The 20824-nt window shown below is 42.4% G+C and overlaps 1 protein-coding gene across 2 annotated transcripts; it reads right to left on the bottom strand.

Annotated features, from left to right (window-relative positions):
* Positions 1-1212: 1212 nt before the first annotated feature.
* LOC135542295 (SAM pointed domain-containing Ets transcription factor-like) lies at positions 1213-17767 on the bottom strand. 2 transcript variants are annotated; one of them, XM_064969163.1, is made up of 6 exons: positions 17464-17767; positions 5626-6103; positions 3932-4129; positions 3497-3544; positions 3117-3251; positions 1213-2980 (listed from the first exon to the last, which is right to left on the bottom strand). In XM_064969163.1, exons 2-6 carry the CDS (start codon positions 6089-6091, stop codon positions 2802-2804), a joined length of 1026 nt encoding a protein of 341 aa, XP_064825235.1. In that variant the 5' UTR covers positions 6092-6103; positions 17464-17767; the 3' UTR covers positions 1213-2801. The 2 variants fall into 2 exon arrangements, with proteins under 2 accessions (XP_064825235.1, XP_064825234.1); XM_064969162.1 differs by having other exon boundaries at positions 17351-17767.
* Between the last annotated feature and the right edge of the window lie 3057 nt (positions 17768-20824).

Consider the following 20824-nt stretch of genomic DNA (forward strand, 5'->3'; position numbering starts at 1 on the left):
AAAGGTTGTTACTCTACACATTTGTTGGATACATTTTCTGTTAGTTTTGGTTGTGTTTCAGATTATTTTGTGCCCAATAGAAATGAATGGTAAATAATGTATTGTGTCATTTTGGAGTCACCTTTATTGTAAATAAGAATATAGTATGTTTCTAAACACTTCTATATTAATGTGGATGCTACCATGATTACAGAGAATGCTGAATGAATCTTGAATAATGATGAGTGAGAAAGTTATAGATGCACAAATATCATACCCCCAAAGACATGCTAACCTCTCACCATTACAATAACAGGGGAGGTCAGCATTTTGACATTTGTGCATCTATAACTTTCTCACTCATCATTATTCACAATTTATTCAGGATTATTCATAATCATGGTAGCATCCACATTCATGTAGAAGTATTTAGAAATATATTAACATTATATTCTTATTTTCAATATAAATGACCCCAAAAGGGTCATATAATCGATTTTGTGGAAATGCAGGAAATGACCCCCCACCAGGTTATGTCCCCCCCACTTCTAAAACCAAAGTTGTCCCCCTGTATAAGAGATACATTTTATTACCATTTGCAGACTTAACAGGCCTTAATCAGATAGTGATGGAATCATCATGTTAGATAGCACAAGGTGTGAATGAGGCTTTAGTTTAGACTGGATTGTAATGCTCAGACGAATATATCCAGTTAGCTGGAACTATGCAGGGCACCAAGAATGTGCTTGAGATCGTAATAATACATGGGGACAGAAAGACACGAGCCGAAGTCAGCCACCTACAATTCCCCACATTGCAGCTTCTTGTCATTGTTGGTAGCTGACTGTTCAGAATCATAACACCACACGGCCATCTACCTCATCGATCCGCGCTCATCATTTCCGCGAAGTTGTCAGCCAACCCGTTTATATATGGAACTTGCTTTCTATAAAGAACCATGCTCATAAGGTTCTAAATGGAGCCTGTATGGTGCTCTAAAGAACCCGTTCCTAATGTTTTATAAAGAAGCATAAAAAAAGGTTCTATATAGCATCAAAAAAGGGTTCCGCTATGGTTACATCCCTTTTTGGGGCAATATAGAACCCTTTTTTTATGGTTTCGATATAGAACCTTCACGGAGACTGCTTCTATAAAGACCCTTTCTCAAACTCAGTGGTTCATTGTAGAAACATACATGGGTTTTTATTCTGGATTAAAAGCCATAATATACGGTTAAAATGCAATAGTTTTTATTATTGTGTTTATTAACAAGTTCAATCAGGTGTGGTAGCTCTGGAATGGCTGGGGGTCCCTGAGGAGAGAATTGAGAACTACTGACTTAGTCAACCATTCTCAGTTGACACAAGGCCATACGTGAGTCTTTCACAAGACACTGTCACTGACCATAGTCATACATAACATGTAATAAATAGCGTAACACAACAGATTAGATCAACTGGAAGGACACTCACTCACGGTTGCACAGAAAGAGCTCATTCAAAGTATTTGAATGAGCTGCTGTTGCTACATGTACATTTTTTGAACCTCAAAGAACCATTGAAGGGCTCAAAGGGTTCTTTGGGTCATTATGGTTCCACATAAGTCCAGCACCCTTATCAAAAACCCCTCGGGGAACCCACATTTTTTTATTGTATACTTCATAGAATTCAACAGAATTGGTAATGATCAATTATGAGATTAGTGATGCTGCTTGTTTTCAAGAATTGAACCTGTATTGCAATGGTAATGATGGCGGAGGATACAGTTTTTGATGTAGATATTCCTATCTATATTTTTTTGGTTACATTTCAAATAAAAATTGCTATTACAATTAAACGCAAGCAAAAGGTACAGAGCATATGACATATATGGTAATATACAGTGGTCTGGTGCTTTCTAGATGTTTTCTACGGCAGGGTGGAAAACCAACGGCTTTTACCAGTCAGTTACAGACTTTGACTGCATGAGTTTATTATGAGGTGGTTGTTGCTGCACTCCCATTCGGGTTCAGCGAAATGCTCTATTGTAAAAGCCTTTTGGGAGAGTTCCAAAGTGTGCCATGTGAATAAAACATTTAAAAAAAGAGTGAGCTGTTTGCCTCTCTGGGTGACAGCCAAAGCCAGAGCTGAACCCTATAGCTGAACCCTATAGCTGAACCCTATAGCTGAACCCTAGCTGAACCCTATAGCTGAACCCTATAGCTGAACCCTATAGCTGAACCCTATAGCTGAACCCTAGCTGAACCCTAGCTGATGCAAAATTCCTAACCACATTCCCAGAGGAATGAGTAGAACAGGCTCTGATAAACAAGCACACTCAGACTGTTCTTCGTCCTACACACAGGGACACAGCAGGTACATAATGTTAAAGGTATAACTGTGGGCAATGGCAATTTATCTTCCTTATGTTTGATTCCAATCAAATGTTGTCTTCCGGTGTTTTAAGACACGGGTTATTGATTAAATGATATAATAGGAAAAAGGACAGGCAGATCGTGCAAATGAAAAAGGCAGTTCAAAAGGTTGTTTTTTTTCTTTCTTTGTTGTTTTGTTGTTTTGAAGAGGAATCAGCCCAGAGAAAAAGCACTTTCATTTTAGTCTCAAGTTTCTTCTCTGCATTATAAAAAGCGAAATATTCATTTGCCAACTTTGACTGCTGACACTTACTGGCAAAGGCTGGCAAAGGCTGTGTGTACTTACAGGGGTTGGTCAGTGCATGCTTGTTAGTTTCACCCCTTTTCAGCTTGGTGTTGGTGTAATGTACAAGTGCAAGGTGTGATCGTGTGGCCCTTTGTTTGGAGGCCTCTGTCCTCCTCCGTCCCCTCATACTGGGTGGACAAACTGATAGACCAGTCTCTGGGAGACATCAGGCTTGCGGATGATGCCCTTCTTATAGTACTGCCGTATGGAGCGGCTCAGCTTGTCGTAGTTCATCGCTGGACGGTTCTTCCTCAGTCCCCAGAGTCTCGCCACGTGAGCAGAGTCTTCGATTTTGAAAATACCTGACAGACAGCAGAGTGAGATTAGATATGGATTACTTTATCACTGCATTAAATTGTCATTCTCCGTCTTAAAAAAAAAAATGCTTCTGAACTAATCCCATCCGTTCTTGGCGGTCACACAGTCTGTCCTGCTCACCTTTCTCCTTGTTGAGCCAGCGGATACAGCGTCCGTAGTTGTGGGGTTTGAGGAGCAGCTCTCTGAGGAACTGCCACAAGTGGATGGGCTGGCCTGAGCATGACGAGTCTGCCTCCAACCACAGCTCCTCTCCGCCTGCACAGAGGGATGAGCTATGAACACACACACGCGCGCGCACCCCCCCCCCCACACACACACACACACACATTTTCTAACAAAACTGCACTATACATGACCCTCTGGTCTTCTTCCTAGGAGCTATGAACCCACACAACTGCCACTACTCCTTTCCAAGGGCCATGAACACTCTGGCCCCAGAGAAATGAGATTCATGTCACTTTCTTTCCTAACAAAGCTAATAAAGTAGAGGCTAAACCTACCTGTGATTTTGCTGTCTCCAACGGAACACCTCTCTTTCATCCAGGCAGCTGTAGAGAGGGAAAGAAGGGAGAGAAAGAGAGAGATGTATTGTTGTATTGTTTGAACGGAATGATAAAAGCTTCATTATCCTGAGGAGAAAACAGTGGTAAACTACAGTTTGTGCAGAATGTCTGTCTAAACCAGTCATCGGGGCCAACCTCATGCATAAGCAACAAAAGTGATCACTTGGGGCCCCCGCAAAAAAAACAACATTTGTAATAATCATGGCTGAATACCGACCAGGCTCGCAGAGCATGTGTTTAGGGGACCTGACCTTCAGGGAGCCCCAATTGATTTTGTTAGTTTTTCTCACTCATCTATCATATTAACATGGCATAAGCTTAGGGCCCCCAAAAGTCTAGGGCCCTGTCAGTCATACAGCTATTATAACACACCTGACTTCCAGATGTCCAGGTGGGCGTGCAGGGTGTCTCCACACTGAGGGGACCTCTGCCTGAAGTCCTCTTCACTCATGGCACACAGGTCTTTTCCAGCGAGCTCCTGGAAGGCCTTGCCGGCCTGAGGCAGTCTATACAGGTGCTCTGTCCACAGCAACCACTTCTGGACGTTCCCCGAGCTCCACTCTATGGGGTCTGGGGATAACAGATAAGAACGGTCGCAATAACACTCTATTTTGAATTGTTCCCTATACATCTACTGATGTTGAACAAATTATTAGCAAACTAGCAGTAACATTTACTGTAAATGTCAACTGCATGTCTGTTGGCCTGCAATAGGGAGGGATCTATTCAGGATAGAGGGTTACCAAAACAACCATGAACACAGTGGAGCCCCTAGATGTGTGTGCTCCCCACACTGCAGAATCAGTTTATCTCTGGTCACACACACACACACACACACACACACACACACACACACACACACACACACACACACACACACACACACACACACACACACACACACACACACACACACACACACACACACACACACACACACACACACACACACACACACACACACACACACACGGAGTGCTATCAAATGCTGTCAATCAGAGGCCAATTACTGTCTTCACCATAAAGTGTTTATTTGCCTTGTCTTTTCTCTGTGAGCTTCACTCTGGGTGAACTCTAATTGCAGGCGTGGCCTAGGGAGAATGGTGGTTTGCATAAGGTGGGGTACTGTTCTGTTGTGTACAATCATTTTCATCAGTTGAAACGCACCACGAGACCACATTTTGGATACAGTGGTAGCAGCAGGAGGAGAAAAAGTAGGGTCTCTGTGATGAAAGGGTGTGACTGACAGAAGACATCTTACAGTACACACAGTAATGTATGCCCTTGACCTGCTGTTTGCTTTGCCAGTTGAACAGACCTCACCCATGCACTGTGTACACGGCTGTTGGCAGGCAAGCAGTACCGTCATTCCCACTAGGTCCTGTTGGGTATTTGTTAAACACATGCAAAGGTTGGGATTATACAGATCCTGGAGCAAACAAGCATGACTTGCGTCAGCGAGACATAGTTCATCATTAAGAGCTGTCATCCATCTCATTATCATCTTGCGGCAGGCGGATTCTGCAGATGTGTATGCTCTGAATCAATATATCAATACCTTGTGTCAATACCTGATTGGACAGTATGCATGAATAGGCTAGAATGAATGGCTCTGGTGTTTTTCATGCGCATGAAAGGGAGACAGGATCATGCCGTAGAGGCAGCCATAGATGAAGAATTAGGAAAAAGTGTAAAGGCCCTCAGCCCATGTACTATGGCTCATCAAGCCTAGTGGTTGGAGCATTGGACAAGTAACTGCTGGTTCGAATCCTCAAGCTGACAATATAAATACCCCACCCCCGCACCTATCTGATTCAGAGGAAGACACGTTTCAAAGGCGGAAGACACGTTTCAGTTGTACAGTTGTACTGCATTCGGTTGTACAACTGACGAGGTATCCCCCTTTCCCTTTTCCAAAATATGGACAGCACAGTACGCTGATGTGACAATCCTACATAGAATCGGTACCCACCACAAAACATATCTTTTAAAACAGGAATGTCTATTCTACTAACTCCACTAATTCTTGCACGAGAGTGGCCATTTGCTACTGTAACAGTACCTACCTGGGATGATGTTGAGCAGCTTGCAGGCCGTCTCGATGTCCTTCAGCACCTCCCCAACCACCATGCTTTGGACCTGCTCCAGGGATCGCTCCTCCTCCTGGCCCTCCAGCCCCGGGGAGAGCCCCAGGGCCTGGCTGTCGATGACGGGGCACTGCTCTGGCTCCTCACGGTGCTCGGTCCTGGTTATGGGAAGAGGCACGGGACAAGCCTGACCCGAGGAAGCCTCGGTCACCTTCACCAGCCAGGTGGAGTCCTCGGTGAAGAGCATGTCGAAGCAGGACAGGTGGAGGCCCGGAAGGCCGCGATGCTCAAGAGCCTCCATGCAGGGCTTGGTGTCCTCCATCTCCCAGGCCATACCAGCCTCTGCACCTGTCCTATCTCCCAAGGGGCTTTCAGGCAGACCTAGGCGGGACGGAAACAATGGGCTGCTGCCCTCTGATGATAGACTCTCCCCTGGACTCGACATGGCTGCTGCCTCCTTGTGAGGGAAGAAGAATGGATATTTAGTTTACAATAGTCATAAAGATTTGCCAATTTCAAGAATGTGATAGTACCAACAGTATTTCCTATTTGATATGTTAATATATTGTGTGTGTGGAGATCAGTGGTGTAAAGTACTTAAGTAAAAATACTTAAGTACTACTTAAGTAGTGTTTTGGGGTATCTGTACTTCACTTTACTATTCATATTTTTAGCAACATTTACTTTTACTTCACCTAAAGAAAATGACTTTTTACTCCATACATTTTCCCTTACACCCAAAAGTACTTGTTACATTTCGACAGGAAAAGGTCCAATTCACACACTTATCAAGAGAACATCCCTGGCCATATCTACTGCCTCTGATCTGGCGGACTAGGTAAACACAAATGCTTTGTTTGAAATTATGTCTGAGTGATGGAGTGTGCCCCTGGCTATCTGTCAATAAAAATAATTTTAATTATTTCTACTTTTACTTTTGATACTTAAGTACACTTTAGCAATTCCATTTACAGTTGATACTTAAATATATTTAAAAGCAAATACGTTTTTTTACTTTTACTCAAGTGGTATCTTACTGGATGACTTTCACTTTTACTTGAGTCATTTTATATCAAGGTATCTTTACCTTTACTCAAGTACGACAATTGAGTACTTTTTCCACCACTAGTGGAGATACAGGGCATTGACCACATTCACACAGTTCATGGCGGGATAATGAAAACCAGCCGTTTGCCATCAAACTTGGTATGATCCTGCAACACCTGTGTGCTATGTGGATAATTATCTGACAACTTCCCATAGCCAACTTGTTGACCCAGGGTAAACAAGTTTTTCTTCATTTGTGTGGGAATGAGCAGAATCAAGCTCTAGTTCTCTTTCATATATCCAATTCAGTTTGATGTAAGACTGGAAAACATGAATACTTATTTCACTGAAAACCCTGTAAAGAAAGTGTAACCAGTGACCTACATTAACATCATGATAGCCAAACTGTAATAGCCTCTTGGAATTAGTCAAATTCGACTAAGAAGTATTATTTTTTAAAACAACATTATACAGTAGATGATGTTCTTGCAGTAAATCAAAAGCACAGTACCTTCAAGAAACTATACCTTCGCGCCCAAAGCTCCGGCTGCTAAACGTGCAACAGTTTCGAAAACGTTAAGAAAGCCCATCAGAGGGACTGCGGGTGTGACTCCTCCAGAGTGATGCACAGTGAACAGAACAGAAACTGAGGTGAGAGCATGTTTGCAGAGGCTCTTTAAATGTGTCCTGAGTCAAGTGAAGACACAGGGGGAATGACCCTTTAGAGAGTGCACAGAACCAGCAGGGCAGGCATGGGGCAAAATGGATTGCACTGAGTCTCTTACTTGTGGGTCAGTGGCCCAGAATGGGTGGTGACTTGGGGGTAGGTGACTTGTATTGAGGCCTAAAGCGGTACGACCACCTGCCTTTTCCTTTCAAGGTGCCGTCTCCACAGCCCTCTGGCTCCACTGTCAGCTGGAATTTTTAATCAAATGAAAGATAGTGTCGAGGAGAAGACACCTCAAATGTAGTATGATGGTAGGCCAGTGTTGTTGTCTGCTAAGGAACAGTCCCATAAGGATTTGGAGGAATTTGTACTTCTTGTGTCAATTCACTCTGTTTACGTACACGCTGGTTTCAAGGGTTTTGCCCTGCCTCATGTAAAGCGGCCCAAAGTTATTCCTCACCATGTGACCTGAACAGGAAAAACGCCTTTCCTTAGAAACTTTCCACACAGCTGCAATACGACTGGCATCAGAGTGGCATCCTAAGTCAACATCAGAGGTTGTCAGCTGTACCACTGACCAGTGTAATCTCAGGATGACCTCACTTATGGTTCACAGTGTACCTGGCTACCTGCTGCCACAGGTGGTAAATGGGAAGAAACTTAGCTGTCATAGAGACAGGGGTTATCAGTAGTTGTGCCGTGGTAAAAGACGCCTGCTATCGCACAGCACATGTTCAAGGCGAGACATGGTTTGTTTGCCCAGATAGACTGTAAGCCACTGTATTCATAAAACAGCTATAACACTATTGTACCACACCCAACAACTGCAATCCAAACCATCTATATTTATGTTGATCAATTGTTCCACTTGTTATATGGTTGTTTTTCAAAGAAACTAAGAAAGTGATTGAACTGATCAGACTTTGAATATTCCTCGGGGTGAGGATACGGCTACTTTAGCGTTGCAACAATGATCCTTGCGGGAACACAGTTGACAGACTGTACCAGTCCTATTAACCCTAAAGGGAATTAAGTTATCCTCTCCAAAAGAGCCCTCCTCTCTCTCTCTCTCTATTCTCCACATCTCCAAACCCCTCCCCATTCCTCCTTTTATCTCCCAATTTCCCGCTAAGGGTCTGGGGATAACCCAATGTCTCTTCTCTTCATCAGGAGTCAGATTAAAAAGCGCCAGGCGGTGTACCGGCCAGCCTGCTGTGTGTCCACTCTCCTCTGTAACAGCTTGCGCTAAGCCCATTAGCCTGGCAAATTTAGCCACATTAGCTTTTTCCAAAAGGGGAGGGGACGGGAGAAAGAGGCACAAACATGCTCCCCAGGGGAAGGATTAAGGGCCTGACTGATCTCTAAATGAGTTCGGTCAAGACGGTGATATTCATTTCAGGAGAATTAGGCTTCGCTCCATTTGCTAGCCAGGCCTTAGACACACAGTCAGATGACCCATAGCCAGGAAGGCAGCCATCCTCCCTGGTAACCATTTTTATTTATCTGTCTTATATATTTTTTGACATTCTCTGTATCAAGCGGCAGGGGCGGAAGTGTAGCCTAGTGGTTCGAGCGTTGGACTAGTAATCGGAAGGTTGCAAGTTCAAACCCCCGAGCTGACAAGGTACAAATCTGTCATTCTGCCCCTGAACAGGCAGTTAACCCACTGTTCCTAGGCCGTCATTGAAAATAAGTTTTGTTCTTAACTGACTTGCCTGATTAAATAAAGGTAAAATAAAAAGCCTGCTTGTAATAAAAGCATGGATGAGTCTCTCTGTATCAGACTGAGAAATGAAATGGCAGCACCATGGCAATGTTCCTCAGGTGGTAATATTTTGGTCACATTCCTAACGTGTGATTCAAAATTGTGTTCAGAATCTAAAATAACACCGAGGTTTTTTACCTGGTGTTTTATTTTTATTGCCAGTGAATTAAAATGTGCGGCTCGATTCCCTCGCTGTGCTTTGGCTCCAACAATAAGTACATCGGTCTCGTCTCAATTTAGCTGGAGGAAGTTGTGAGCCATCCACGTATTGAAATCACACTAATACTAATAACTGATCCGTGGAGCTAAAATCCTCTGGTGACGAAGAAATGTAAAGTTGTGTATCGTCTGTGTAGCAGTGAAAATCAATGCTGTGCTTTCTGATAACACTGCCATTTTTTCAGGAACAGTTGAATACTACTCTGACTGCTATATATTCTGTAAAACAACTCTTGAAACAAAAGAGTGCATCAGTAATAGATATAGGGAGACACAACAGTCACCAGATTTCACTTGTTGAGTCCTCTCCCTGTGCACTTCCAAAGAAAGGGCTCCCTTGTTTGATTTTGGAGTTAAAGAAGTATATACAGTCAGGTGTGACTGTTTGCTGTGTGTGTTTGGTTTAAAGAGAGATTTGGGGCTCTATTCAATCAGATCTGCTTTAGTCGACATCTGCATAGCGGCTGCAACAGCTGTCAAATCCACAAGAGGCTCCTGGCATTATACCTAAAGTGGGCATTGCCATTAGCAGCACGGAGTCGCATTATGAGAAATCCCATGCAGCCTTGTTCACAAGTTCAACGTTTGAACACTACACTAAACTGAGATGTAGGATTATCTACACCTCCATTAGGCTGATGGAAACATTGTTTTGTATCCCCTTCTTCTCCCCAATTTTGTGATATTCAATTGGGATCCAATTATGATCTTGTCTCATCGCTGCAACTCCCCAACGGGCTCGGGAGATGGCGAAGGTCGAGTAATGCATCCTCCGAAACATGACCCGCCAAGCAGCGCTTTATAACACCCGCCCGCTTAACCCGGAAACCAGCCACACCAGTGCTACAGCACCTATTTAAATGTGTCTACCATGTCCACAGTGTGTCCGGATTCCCTTTTCCTGCGGTACATTCAAATGCCAGTATGCATTCTACAAATGGTGGAATAGGCAAAACATGATAATAACGCAACAACAACTGATGGGAGTAGCTAAATACTGTAGCTAACTAACTTGGGGTCCCAAGTGGCACAGTGGTCTAAAGCACTGCATCAAGGTGTCACTATAGAAACGCTGCTTCGAATTCAGGCTGTATTGGGTGTCCCATAGGACGGTGCACAATTGGCCCAGCGTTGTCCGGGTTTGGCTGGTATAGGCGGTCATTATAAATAAGAATTTGTTCTTAACTGACTTGCCTAGTCAAAGGTTAAATAAAAACATTTAAAATATGTAAACGAGCCAGCTGACATCTGTAGCAAGAAATGCTAAAGGGATTGCAAACGGGTTAGCATAACTCTAGCCAAACAATTTTAGGAACGTATTTCCTCCATTCGGTTGCAAAACACCGTCTTCTGCAGACTAGTGGGAGTAGTGCTGATGACATCATCCCCTGTATGGGCTTTCCGATTGTGTCCAGACTGAGAAGAAAACCGAACACAATGCATACCTGACAGCCTCATGAAGTGGCCAGCCAGCTCTAAACACAATCAGACCACAAAGTGACTTTTGTGCGTCTAGACCCGTCTTTTCAATGCGTTCTTCGTATTCTGATAGCGGAAGTCGTGTGTAAGTGTCAAGTGTAGACATGACCTCAGTGAACGGTTTCTTTGTGTGCCTCACTGTTTTGCAGTTGTTGTAACATGGGACCATTTTCACCTGTAATGCAGGTGCATTGGCATCAGGCCAGGTTCTTCAGAGAGGTACACCCTTTTGAGTGGGTGGCTACAGTTACCTATAGGGGTGTGCCAACCTGAAAATACTGGTATTCATAATCGTAGGACTATTAGTAATTGACAGTTAATAGTTGGATCGGATGATACTTGTGATCGGAAAACACACAAGTGTTTTAATATGCCTAAAATAGATGTTGGCAAAATACCAATCTCTCTGCGAAATAAACTGCAGATTATGAGCAGCGCGTGGAGGGGTTTGTGTCCTCAATTTGCAGCAAGCAGTTTGCTGTCACTCATTCAGAATGCGCATCCACGTTTAATCTTTTCTCCGTACCCTCGCCCCGCTTCAGTTAGATACAGTACACTGCACATTCATAGCTTGAGCAAACGTCCTACCCATTTGATTTATCATAGCAGCAGGAAGCAGCAAGAAATTATCAGACCGAAACATGCAAGGAGAAGTGGTTAGTTGAAAATAAGAAGGCGAATCCAGTGGATTTAGAAATACAGCTTAGCTCTATCCAATCAGAGCAGCTAGATCAACGTACAGCCCGCCCTTCTAATTTACAGACAGCCATACTAACCAGTTGAGTTATTTAGACCACGAAGCACCTTGTATTTATTGAAAGATCTGAACCGTGTCTGGCAACCGAAACTTACTTTTTCCACGATCACGGATAGGCTAATAACAAAAAATTATTAGCCAACCCATTGCCCATATCTGTTCAAATACTTGTTTTGTCCGATTAGGCTACTCGGCACACCATACTTTTGACCTTTTCCAAATGCTCACACAACACTCAATCTTGACAGAATATTATCCTTACAGAACTACACACGCACGTTTTGAGTGTTTAGTGCTATTGAGCAGCTGTACCCTTAATATTTCCTATCTCTAAAGAGGCCGTTGCTACATGCTCAAGTGCTGTGGTGTTATGGTTTGGGTAGCAGCCAAACCAAACCATTGTCACTTTTCTGATAAATGTACAGTGCCTTCAGAAAGCATTCACACCCCCTTAACCTTTTTCACATTTTGTTGTGTTGACAGCCTGAATTTAAAATTGATTACATTTAGATGTTTTTGTCACTGGCCTACACACACAACCACATAATATCAAAGTGGAATTATGCTTTTGTCTACATTTTTTACAAGTTTATAAAAATGTTTAATCTGAAATATCTTGAGTCAATAGTATTCAACACCTTTGTTACGGCAAGCCTGAATAAGTTGAGTAAAAATGTGCTTAAAAACTGTTAGGATCCGCCCCTTTTTTAAATTTTCGCCTAAAATGACATACCCAAATCTAACTGCCTGCAACTCAGGCCATGAAGCAAGGATATGCATATTCTAGGTACCATTTGAAAGGAAACACTTTGACGTTTGTGGAAATGTGAAAGGAATGTAGGAGAATATAACACAATAGATCTGGTAAAAGATAATACAAAAAAACAACAAAAAATGTTATTTTGTATTTTTTTTGTACCATCATCTTTGAAATGCAAGTGAAAAGCCATAATGTATTATTCCAGCCCAGCTGCAATTTAGATGTTGATGACAGCAGTGTATGTGCAAACTTTTAGACTGATCCAATGAACCATTGCATTTATGTTCAAAATGTTGTCTCAAGACTGCTCAAATGTGCCTAATTTGTTTATTATTATCTTTTCAAGTTCAAAACTGCACTATCCTCAAACACCAAGGACGTGAAAAAGAAAGCCAAGTTAACAAACAGATTCCCGACCATTTCGAATCCCATCGTACCTTCTCCACTATGCAATCTGGTTTCAGATCTGGTCATGGGTGCACCTCAGCCACGCTCAAGGTCCTAAATGATATCATAACCGTCATCGATAAGAGACATTACTGTGCAGCCGTATTCATCGACCTGGCCAAGGCTTTCGACTCTGTTGAGCACCACATTCTTATTGGCAGACTCAACAGCCTTGGTTTCTCAAATGATTGCCTCGCCTTGTTCACCAACTACTTCTCTGATAGAGTTCAGTGTGTCAAGTCTGAGGGTCTGTTGTCCGGACCTCTGGTAGTCTGTATGGGGGTGCCAGAAGGTTCAATTCTTGGGCCGACTCTCTTCTCTGTGTACATCAATGATATCGCTCTTGCTGCTGGTGATTCTCTGATCCACCTCTACGCAGACGACACCATTCTGTATACTTCCGGCCCTTCTTTGGACACTGTGTTAACTAACCTCCAGACGAGCTCCAATGCCATACAACTCTCCCGTGGCCTCCAACTAATCTTAAATGCAAGTAAAACTAAATGCATGCTCTTCACCCGATCACTGCACGTACCTGCTCGCCCGTCCAGCATCACTACTCTGGACAGCTCCGACTTAGAATATGTGGATAACTAAAAATACCTAGGTGTCTGGTTAGACTGTAAACTCTCCTTCCAGACTCACATTAAGCATCTCCTATCCAAAACTAAATCGAGAATCAACTTCCTATTTCGCAACAAAGCATCCTTCACTCATGCTGCCAAACGTACCCTCGTAAAACTGACCATCCTACCGATCCTCGACTTCGGCGATGTCATTTATAAAATAGCCTCCAACACTCTACTCAACAAATTGGATGCAGTCTATCACAGTGCCATCCGTTTTGTCACCAAAGCCCCATATACTACCCACAACTGCGACCTGTACGCTCTCGTTGGCTGGCCCTTGCTTCATACTCTTCACCAAACCCACTGACTCCAGGTCATCTACAACTCTCTGCTAGGTAAAGCCCCGCCTTATCTCAGCTCACTGGTCACCATAGCAGCACCCACTCATAGCATGCCCTCCAGCAGGTATATTTCACTGGTCACCCCCAAAGCCAATTCCTCCTTTGGCCGCCTTTCCTTCCTGTTCTCTGCTGCCAATGACTGGAACAAACTGCAAAAATCACTGAAGCTGGAGACTCATATCTCCCTCACTAGCTTTAAGCACCAGCTGTCTGAGCAGCTCACAGATCACTGCACCTGTACATAGCCCATCTGTAAACAGCCCATCCAACTCCCTCATCCCCATACTGTATTTATTTATCTTGCTCCTTTGCACCCCCGTATCTCTACTTGCACATTCATCTTCTGTACATCTACCATTCCAGTGTTTAATTGCTATAGTGTAATTACTTCGCCACCATAGCCTATTTATTGCCTTATCTTACCTCATTTGCACTCACTGTATCTAGACTTTTTGTTTTCTTTTTTTCTACTGTATTATTGACTGTATGTTTTGTTTATTCCATGTGTAACTCTGTGTTGTTGTATGTGTCGAACTGCTATGCTTTATCTTGGCCAGGTCGCAGTTCCAAATGAGAACTTGTTCTCAACTAGTCTACCTGTTAAGGTGAAAAACAAAAACAAAAACAAAACAAAAAACAATAGCATGGTATTCTTTCACTGTAATAGCTACTGTAAATTGAACAGTACAGTTAGATTAACAAGAATTTAAGCTTTCTGACAATATCAGATATGTCTATGTCCTGGGAAATTGTATTGTTAGTTACAACCTCATGCTAATCGCATTAGCCTACATTAGCTCAACCGTCCCGTGGAAGGTACACTGATCCCGAAGAAGTTTTAAGAAGTGGCATGGACTCACTTTGTGTGCAATAATGGCGTTTAACATGATTTTTGAATGACTACCCCATCTCTGTACCCCACACGTACAATTATCTGTAAGGTCCCTATGTCGAGCAGTGAATTTCAAACACAGATTCAACCACAAAGACCAGGGAGGTTTTTCAATACCTCGCAAAAAGATGGGTAAAATTTAAAAACAAACATTGAATACCCCTTTGGGCATAGTGGTCATTAACTACACGTTGGATCGTGTATCAATACACCCAGTCACTTCAAAGATACAGGTGTCCTTGCTAACTCAGTTGCCGGAGAGGAAGGAAACCGCTCAGGGATTTCACCATGACGTAAATTGTGACTTTAAAACAGTCACAGAGTGTAATGGCTGTGATGGGATAAAACTGAGGATATAGTTACTTCACAATACTAACCTAATTGACAGAGTGAAAAGAAGGAAGTCGCTACAGAATAGAAATATTCCCAAACCTGTTTGCAACAAGGTACTAAAGTAGTACTGCAAACAATGTGGTATAGCAATTCACTTTTTGTCCTGAATACAAAGTGTTAAATTTGGTGCCAATCCAATACAACAGATTACTGAGTACCACTCTCCATATCTTCAAGCACTGTGGTGGCTGCATCATGTTATGGAGATGCTTGAAATCGTTAAGGACTGTTTTTCAGGATAAAAAATAAACGGAATGGAGCTAAGCACAGGCATAATCCTAGAGGAAAACATGGTTCAGTCTGCTAGTAGATTAATTCACCTTTCAGCAGGACAATAACCTAAAACACCAAATCTGCACTGGAGACAGTGATTGTTCCTGGGTGGCCAAGTTACAGTTTGGACTTAAATCTGCTTGATCTTGCAAGATCTGAAAATAGTTGTCTAGCAATGATAAACAAACAATTTGACAGAGCTTAACGCATTTTGAAAAGAATAAAGGGAAAATATTGTGCAATCCAGGTGTGGAAAGCTCTTAGAAAGAAAGACTCACAGCTGTCATCGCTGCCAAATGTAATTCTAACATGCATTGACTGAGGGGTTTGAATACTCAAGATACATTGGTGTTTTATTTTTCATGTGTTTTTTATAAATGTTAGAATATTTCTTCCACTTGGACATTACAAAGTATTTTGTGTAGATCGTTGACAAAAAAAATCACAATTTAATCTATTTTAATCCCACTTTGTAACACAATAAAATGTGGAAAGAGTCAAGGGGTGTGAATACATTCTGAAGGGACTGTAAATCCATCAGTCACCTGTGCCATTCTGGTCGTCCACCAGGGGAGGGTTTTGGATAATGCCATATTTCTCGTTTTTATTACCTCAGGGAATCCTTCACTATCTATAATTGGCAAGATACCTTTCATGTAATGGCAGATAAATTGGTCTGTGGTCACATTTGTGATCAGTCCCCTCCTTTATTCCCTGTACTCCCTGTTCCCTCAAGGCCAGGCACGACTCCAACACCATCATTGGGGCGGCAGGGTAGCCTAGTGGTTAGAGTGTTGGACTAGTAACTGGTAGGTTGCAAGTTCAAACCCCCCCGAGCTGACAAGGTATAAATCTGTCATTCCCCTGAACAGGCAGTTAACCCATTGTTCCTAGGCCGTCATTGAAAATAAGAATTTGTTCTTAACTGACTTGCCTAGTTAAATAAAGGTAAAAATAAAATTAAGTTTGCGGATGACACAGCATTGGTAGGCCTGATCACTGACAATGACGAGACAGCCTATAGGGAGGAGGTCAGAGACCTGGACATGTGGTGCCACCAGGACAACAATCTATATGGCAACTGCACGGCCTTCGCAAGGCACTACAGAGGGTAGTGCGAACGGCCCACTAATCACTGGGGCCAAGATTTCTGCCATCCAGGACCTCTATACCGGGTGGTGTCAGAGGAAGGCCCTAAAAATTGTCAAAGACACCAGCCACCCTAGTCATAGACTGTCCTCTCTGCTACCGCACAGCAAGTGGTACCGGAGCACCAAGTCTCGGTCCTAGAGGCTTCTAAACAGCTTCTACCCCCAAGCCATAAGACTCCTGGACACCTAATCAGACTATTTGTATTGCACCCCCCCTCTCCCCTTCTTTTACACCGCTGCTACTTTGTTGTTATCATCTATGCATAGTGTCACTTTAATAACTCTACCTACATGCACATATTACCTCAACTAACCGGTGTCCCCGCACATTGACTCTGTACAGGTACCCGCCTGGATATATTCTCACTATTGTTACTTTACTGATGATTTTTAATTACTTCTTACTTCTATTTCTTATTCTTATCTGTATTTTTTTTAACTGCATTGTTGTTAGGGGCTCATAAGTAAGCATTTCGCTGTCAGGTCTTCTAATCCAATTTGAAATTGATTGACAAACATCAGAAGTACTCAGACAGGTGCAATGTTGCAGAGTTGGAGCATACAGATTCTCTAGTACCTTTATGTTGAATAAAATACAATAAAATGAAATACCAAATCATGCTGTATGACAGGAAATTATAATATTTTATCAGCATAAGAGCTGCATCTTTATAAAATGTAACCCCATATACCTTTGAAGTTATCTTATTGGGTAAAGTAATTTTCTTTCAGAAACGTTAAATTACCGGTAAGACCAATGCAGAGCGAACAGCACCTGATAAATTACTGATAAGAACACACCTTGGAGACAATTCTGTGGCTTTTTCACCCATACACACAGACTCCACAAAAAGTACATCCTGTCTACCTGTCCGACTCCTTACCTGGGCCAAGGTGTGCTGGCCTCTGGGTGGTCTCAGGCAGGGCTGAGACTGGTGCTGAGTGTAGACAATACAGGACCCCAACAGGTATAAGGTAGACTTGTGTTGATGATTACCTCTAATCCAGTTAGCTCAAATTCCAGTCTCTTCTGTCAGTCTGCAGGTGTCTGGTGTTTTATGATGGGCCAGGAGATGCGCCAGGCAGGCGAGCAGACTGACAGCAGGTAGGGAAAGCAGGCCTATAAGTAACCCAGAAGGCTGATGAAGAATCCTCTACCTGGGGGCCTGAGGCAGTCTACTAGTCTCTGCTGGATCTTAAAAGGCGCAGACTTATAAAGGCGCAGCCCAAAAGCACACTAAGGCTAACTAATGCTATCAGTGACAATGTACCTGCTGTGGGTGTGACAGAGGGAGAGTGAGAGTGTGTGAAGGAATTCCAGTACCATTGACTGCAGGTCATATTTATACTAGGGCAGCCTTGTTTACCTAAGCACACACAGTCTGTGTGTATGTGTGTGTGTGTAACACACATAACACAAGGTAATTTCTCAACCCTGTTAGTACAATGGCATCTGATCTTTGTTCAAAGTATGTGGGTGTCTGAGTGTCCATGACAGCTTCCTGTTTAATCTGGAAGATTCTGTACAGGTTAAGTGAAATTTCTTGGGGAAATAGACTGTACGTCAGTTTGGAAAATGATTCAGGTGCTTAGAAAATGATACTTGAAAATAGTTATTTTGATGTAAAAAAAATGCAGTTGTCATCTTTACTTGAATGTAGTTAGTACTTTACTCTACTTCACATGTCCAACCATCTTAGGAAATGAATTCAACATAGATATTACACTGAACAAAATATAAACGTAACATGTAAAGGCCCATGTTTCATTAGCCAAAATAAAATATCCCAGAAATGTTCCAAACATTTCTCAAAAACATTTGGCACAACATTTGTGCCAAAATATTTTATCCCACTTTGTAACACAACAACATTTGTGCTAAAACGTTGACACACAAAAATGTGTGCAATTGTTTTGGGAGAAATAAGCTTTTTGTGAGTATGGAACATTTCTGGGATCTTTTAATGTGTGTTTTACCCCTGTTTTAGTGATCATTTCTCCTTTGCCAAGATAATCCATCCACCTGACAGGTGTGGCATATCAAGAAGCTGATTAAACAGCATGATCATTACACATGTGCACCTTGTTCTGTGACAAATAAAAAGTCCACTCTAAAATGGACAGTTTTGTCGCACAACACAATGCCACAGATGTCTCAAGTTTTGAAGGAGCGTGCAATTGGCATGCTGACTGCAGGAATGTCCATCAGAGCTGTTGCCAGAGAATTTAATGTTCATTTCTCTACCATAAGCCACCTCCAAAGTCATTTTAGAGAATTTGATAGAATACCATAACCCATCGTGACATGGGTTATGGTATGGGCAGGCATAAACTATGGACAATGAACACAATTGTCTTTTATCAGTGGCAATTGAAATGCACAGATCCTGAGGCCCATTGTCGTACCATTCATCACCATGTTTCAGCATGATAATGCATGTCGCAATGAATCTGTGTCGCTGACAAAATGCAACACTATACCTTAAAGATGCAGTCTGGGATCTTAAGCACAAATGTGTAACATATTCTATGAATTGGATTAGTATCATATCAAACGAATTGCAACAACAAAAAAAGCAGATAGTAACATATCATACAAAATGGATGACGTAGTACACAATTTAATGACGTAGTACACACAAAACGGGGAACCGTTTTGGCTCGTGAGCACCACTTTCAAAACTACTGTCTGAAATTATACAAAAGTTCTGGAGCATCACTTTAATGACTGTACAATCTTCAGTGGATTAAGCTGTTTGTGCTGATACGGAGGATGCATCCGGTTTCCTTTCACTTTCACAAAACCACTGAGGAATGTGTGAAAGTGTGTCATTTTCACTACATGAATTATTACTTCCCTTCACTTGCTGGCATCAATATCTCAGGTGCCACCTACTGCTGACTGTGTATATTGGAGGTGTTGGGGGGAAAAGCAAAAGACAAATTCTTCTTCTTCTTCTTCTCCTGGGACCTGGACCCTTTATTCATAAAGTGTCTCAGAATAGGAGTGCTGCTCTAGTATCGGTTTCACCTTTTAAATCAAAAGGAATAAGATAACAAGGAGAAGGGGGGACCTGATTCTAGAACAACACTCCTACTCTGAGACGCTTTATGAATACGGTGCCTGATCAGAAAAAAAGAGGTGGCCCTAATCCCGCAAATTGTAATGTAAAGAAAGTGAATGACGACAGGTGGACTAACGTAGAAATCTTCCCCTTTGGCAATACATTATGCATTCTCCCCCAAATGACATTAGAGTATTGCTATTTCCCCCCATTCATAACGTTGTATTTGCACTGTAAGCCATTAATGAATAGTTATCAGGATTACCAGATGTTAAAAAAATGCCACAATGCTGCTCCCTTAGCTATGGGGCTTTTGTGTTTAAGGAACAATAGGGTAACAGGACATAATTTGGTTTCATGTGTGAAAAAACCTGTGGGAAAGGGTTTGGTATATGAAGCTTGCATCCATTCTATATACACTACACATATCGACACAGATGATAAACAGCTCAAACGAAAAAAATCTAGTGAATGATCAACTGTGCCTTTTCATCCGTAAGAGTTCGTTTTCTTTTTTTTTAATAACGAGAGCGTGAGTTAGATATCATTACGCATGCAGTGTTTGAATGGAGTAATTGTGAGATTGGGAGAGGGAGTGCTGCTAGCTGAGTCACAGGATAGACACGAGGCCTTTAAAGAGACTGATCCTGGCGTGTGTTTACTGTTAAACAGACACACCAATACAAACCCACACTAACCCTGCTATTTTACATCTGCAATAATCACAGGAATCACGAAAGACGGCCTCCTCTCTCTGGACCTGTTATAATGGACCCAAGGCTGGTGTGTGTGTGTGTGTGTGTGTGTGTGTGTGTGTGTGTGTGTGTGTGTGTGTGTGTGTGTGTGTGTGTGTGTGTGTGTGTGTGTGTGTGTGTGTGTGTGTGTGTGTGTGTGTGTGTGTGTGTGTGTATGTGTGGCTTATTGAATCATGAAGCAGTTAAGTGTGTGAATGAAGACTATTGGAATACTATACAGTATATCCAGACTGAACTTGCCTGCAAAAAGTATGAAATATCACGCATTGGAGCTACACTTTAAATTGGCAAATAATCCTAACCACGTTCATTCAACGTTACCACAATGAGTCAAATGACATAAAAAAAAAAGAATCTCAGTTGAGCTGAGTGGTACAGGTATCACTTTCTTCTGTTTGTTTTTGGATTTGCCGACATCCCATATGAAAAAATTTGCATGGCAGTTACTTGAACCATGGGAAGAAAAGGTGTTGCTCTTAAAGCGTTTAGAAAACTTTGCTTTAGAATAACGTTCTCATGGTTGAGGCAAGTATTTTGG

The sequence above is a fragment of the Oncorhynchus masou genome, chromosome 6 (assembly GCF_036934945.1).
Source record: "Oncorhynchus masou masou isolate Uvic2021 chromosome 6, UVic_Omas_1.1, whole genome shotgun sequence".
In the NCBI taxonomy this organism is placed as follows: Eukaryota; Metazoa; Chordata; class Actinopteri; order Salmoniformes; family Salmonidae; genus Oncorhynchus; species Oncorhynchus masou.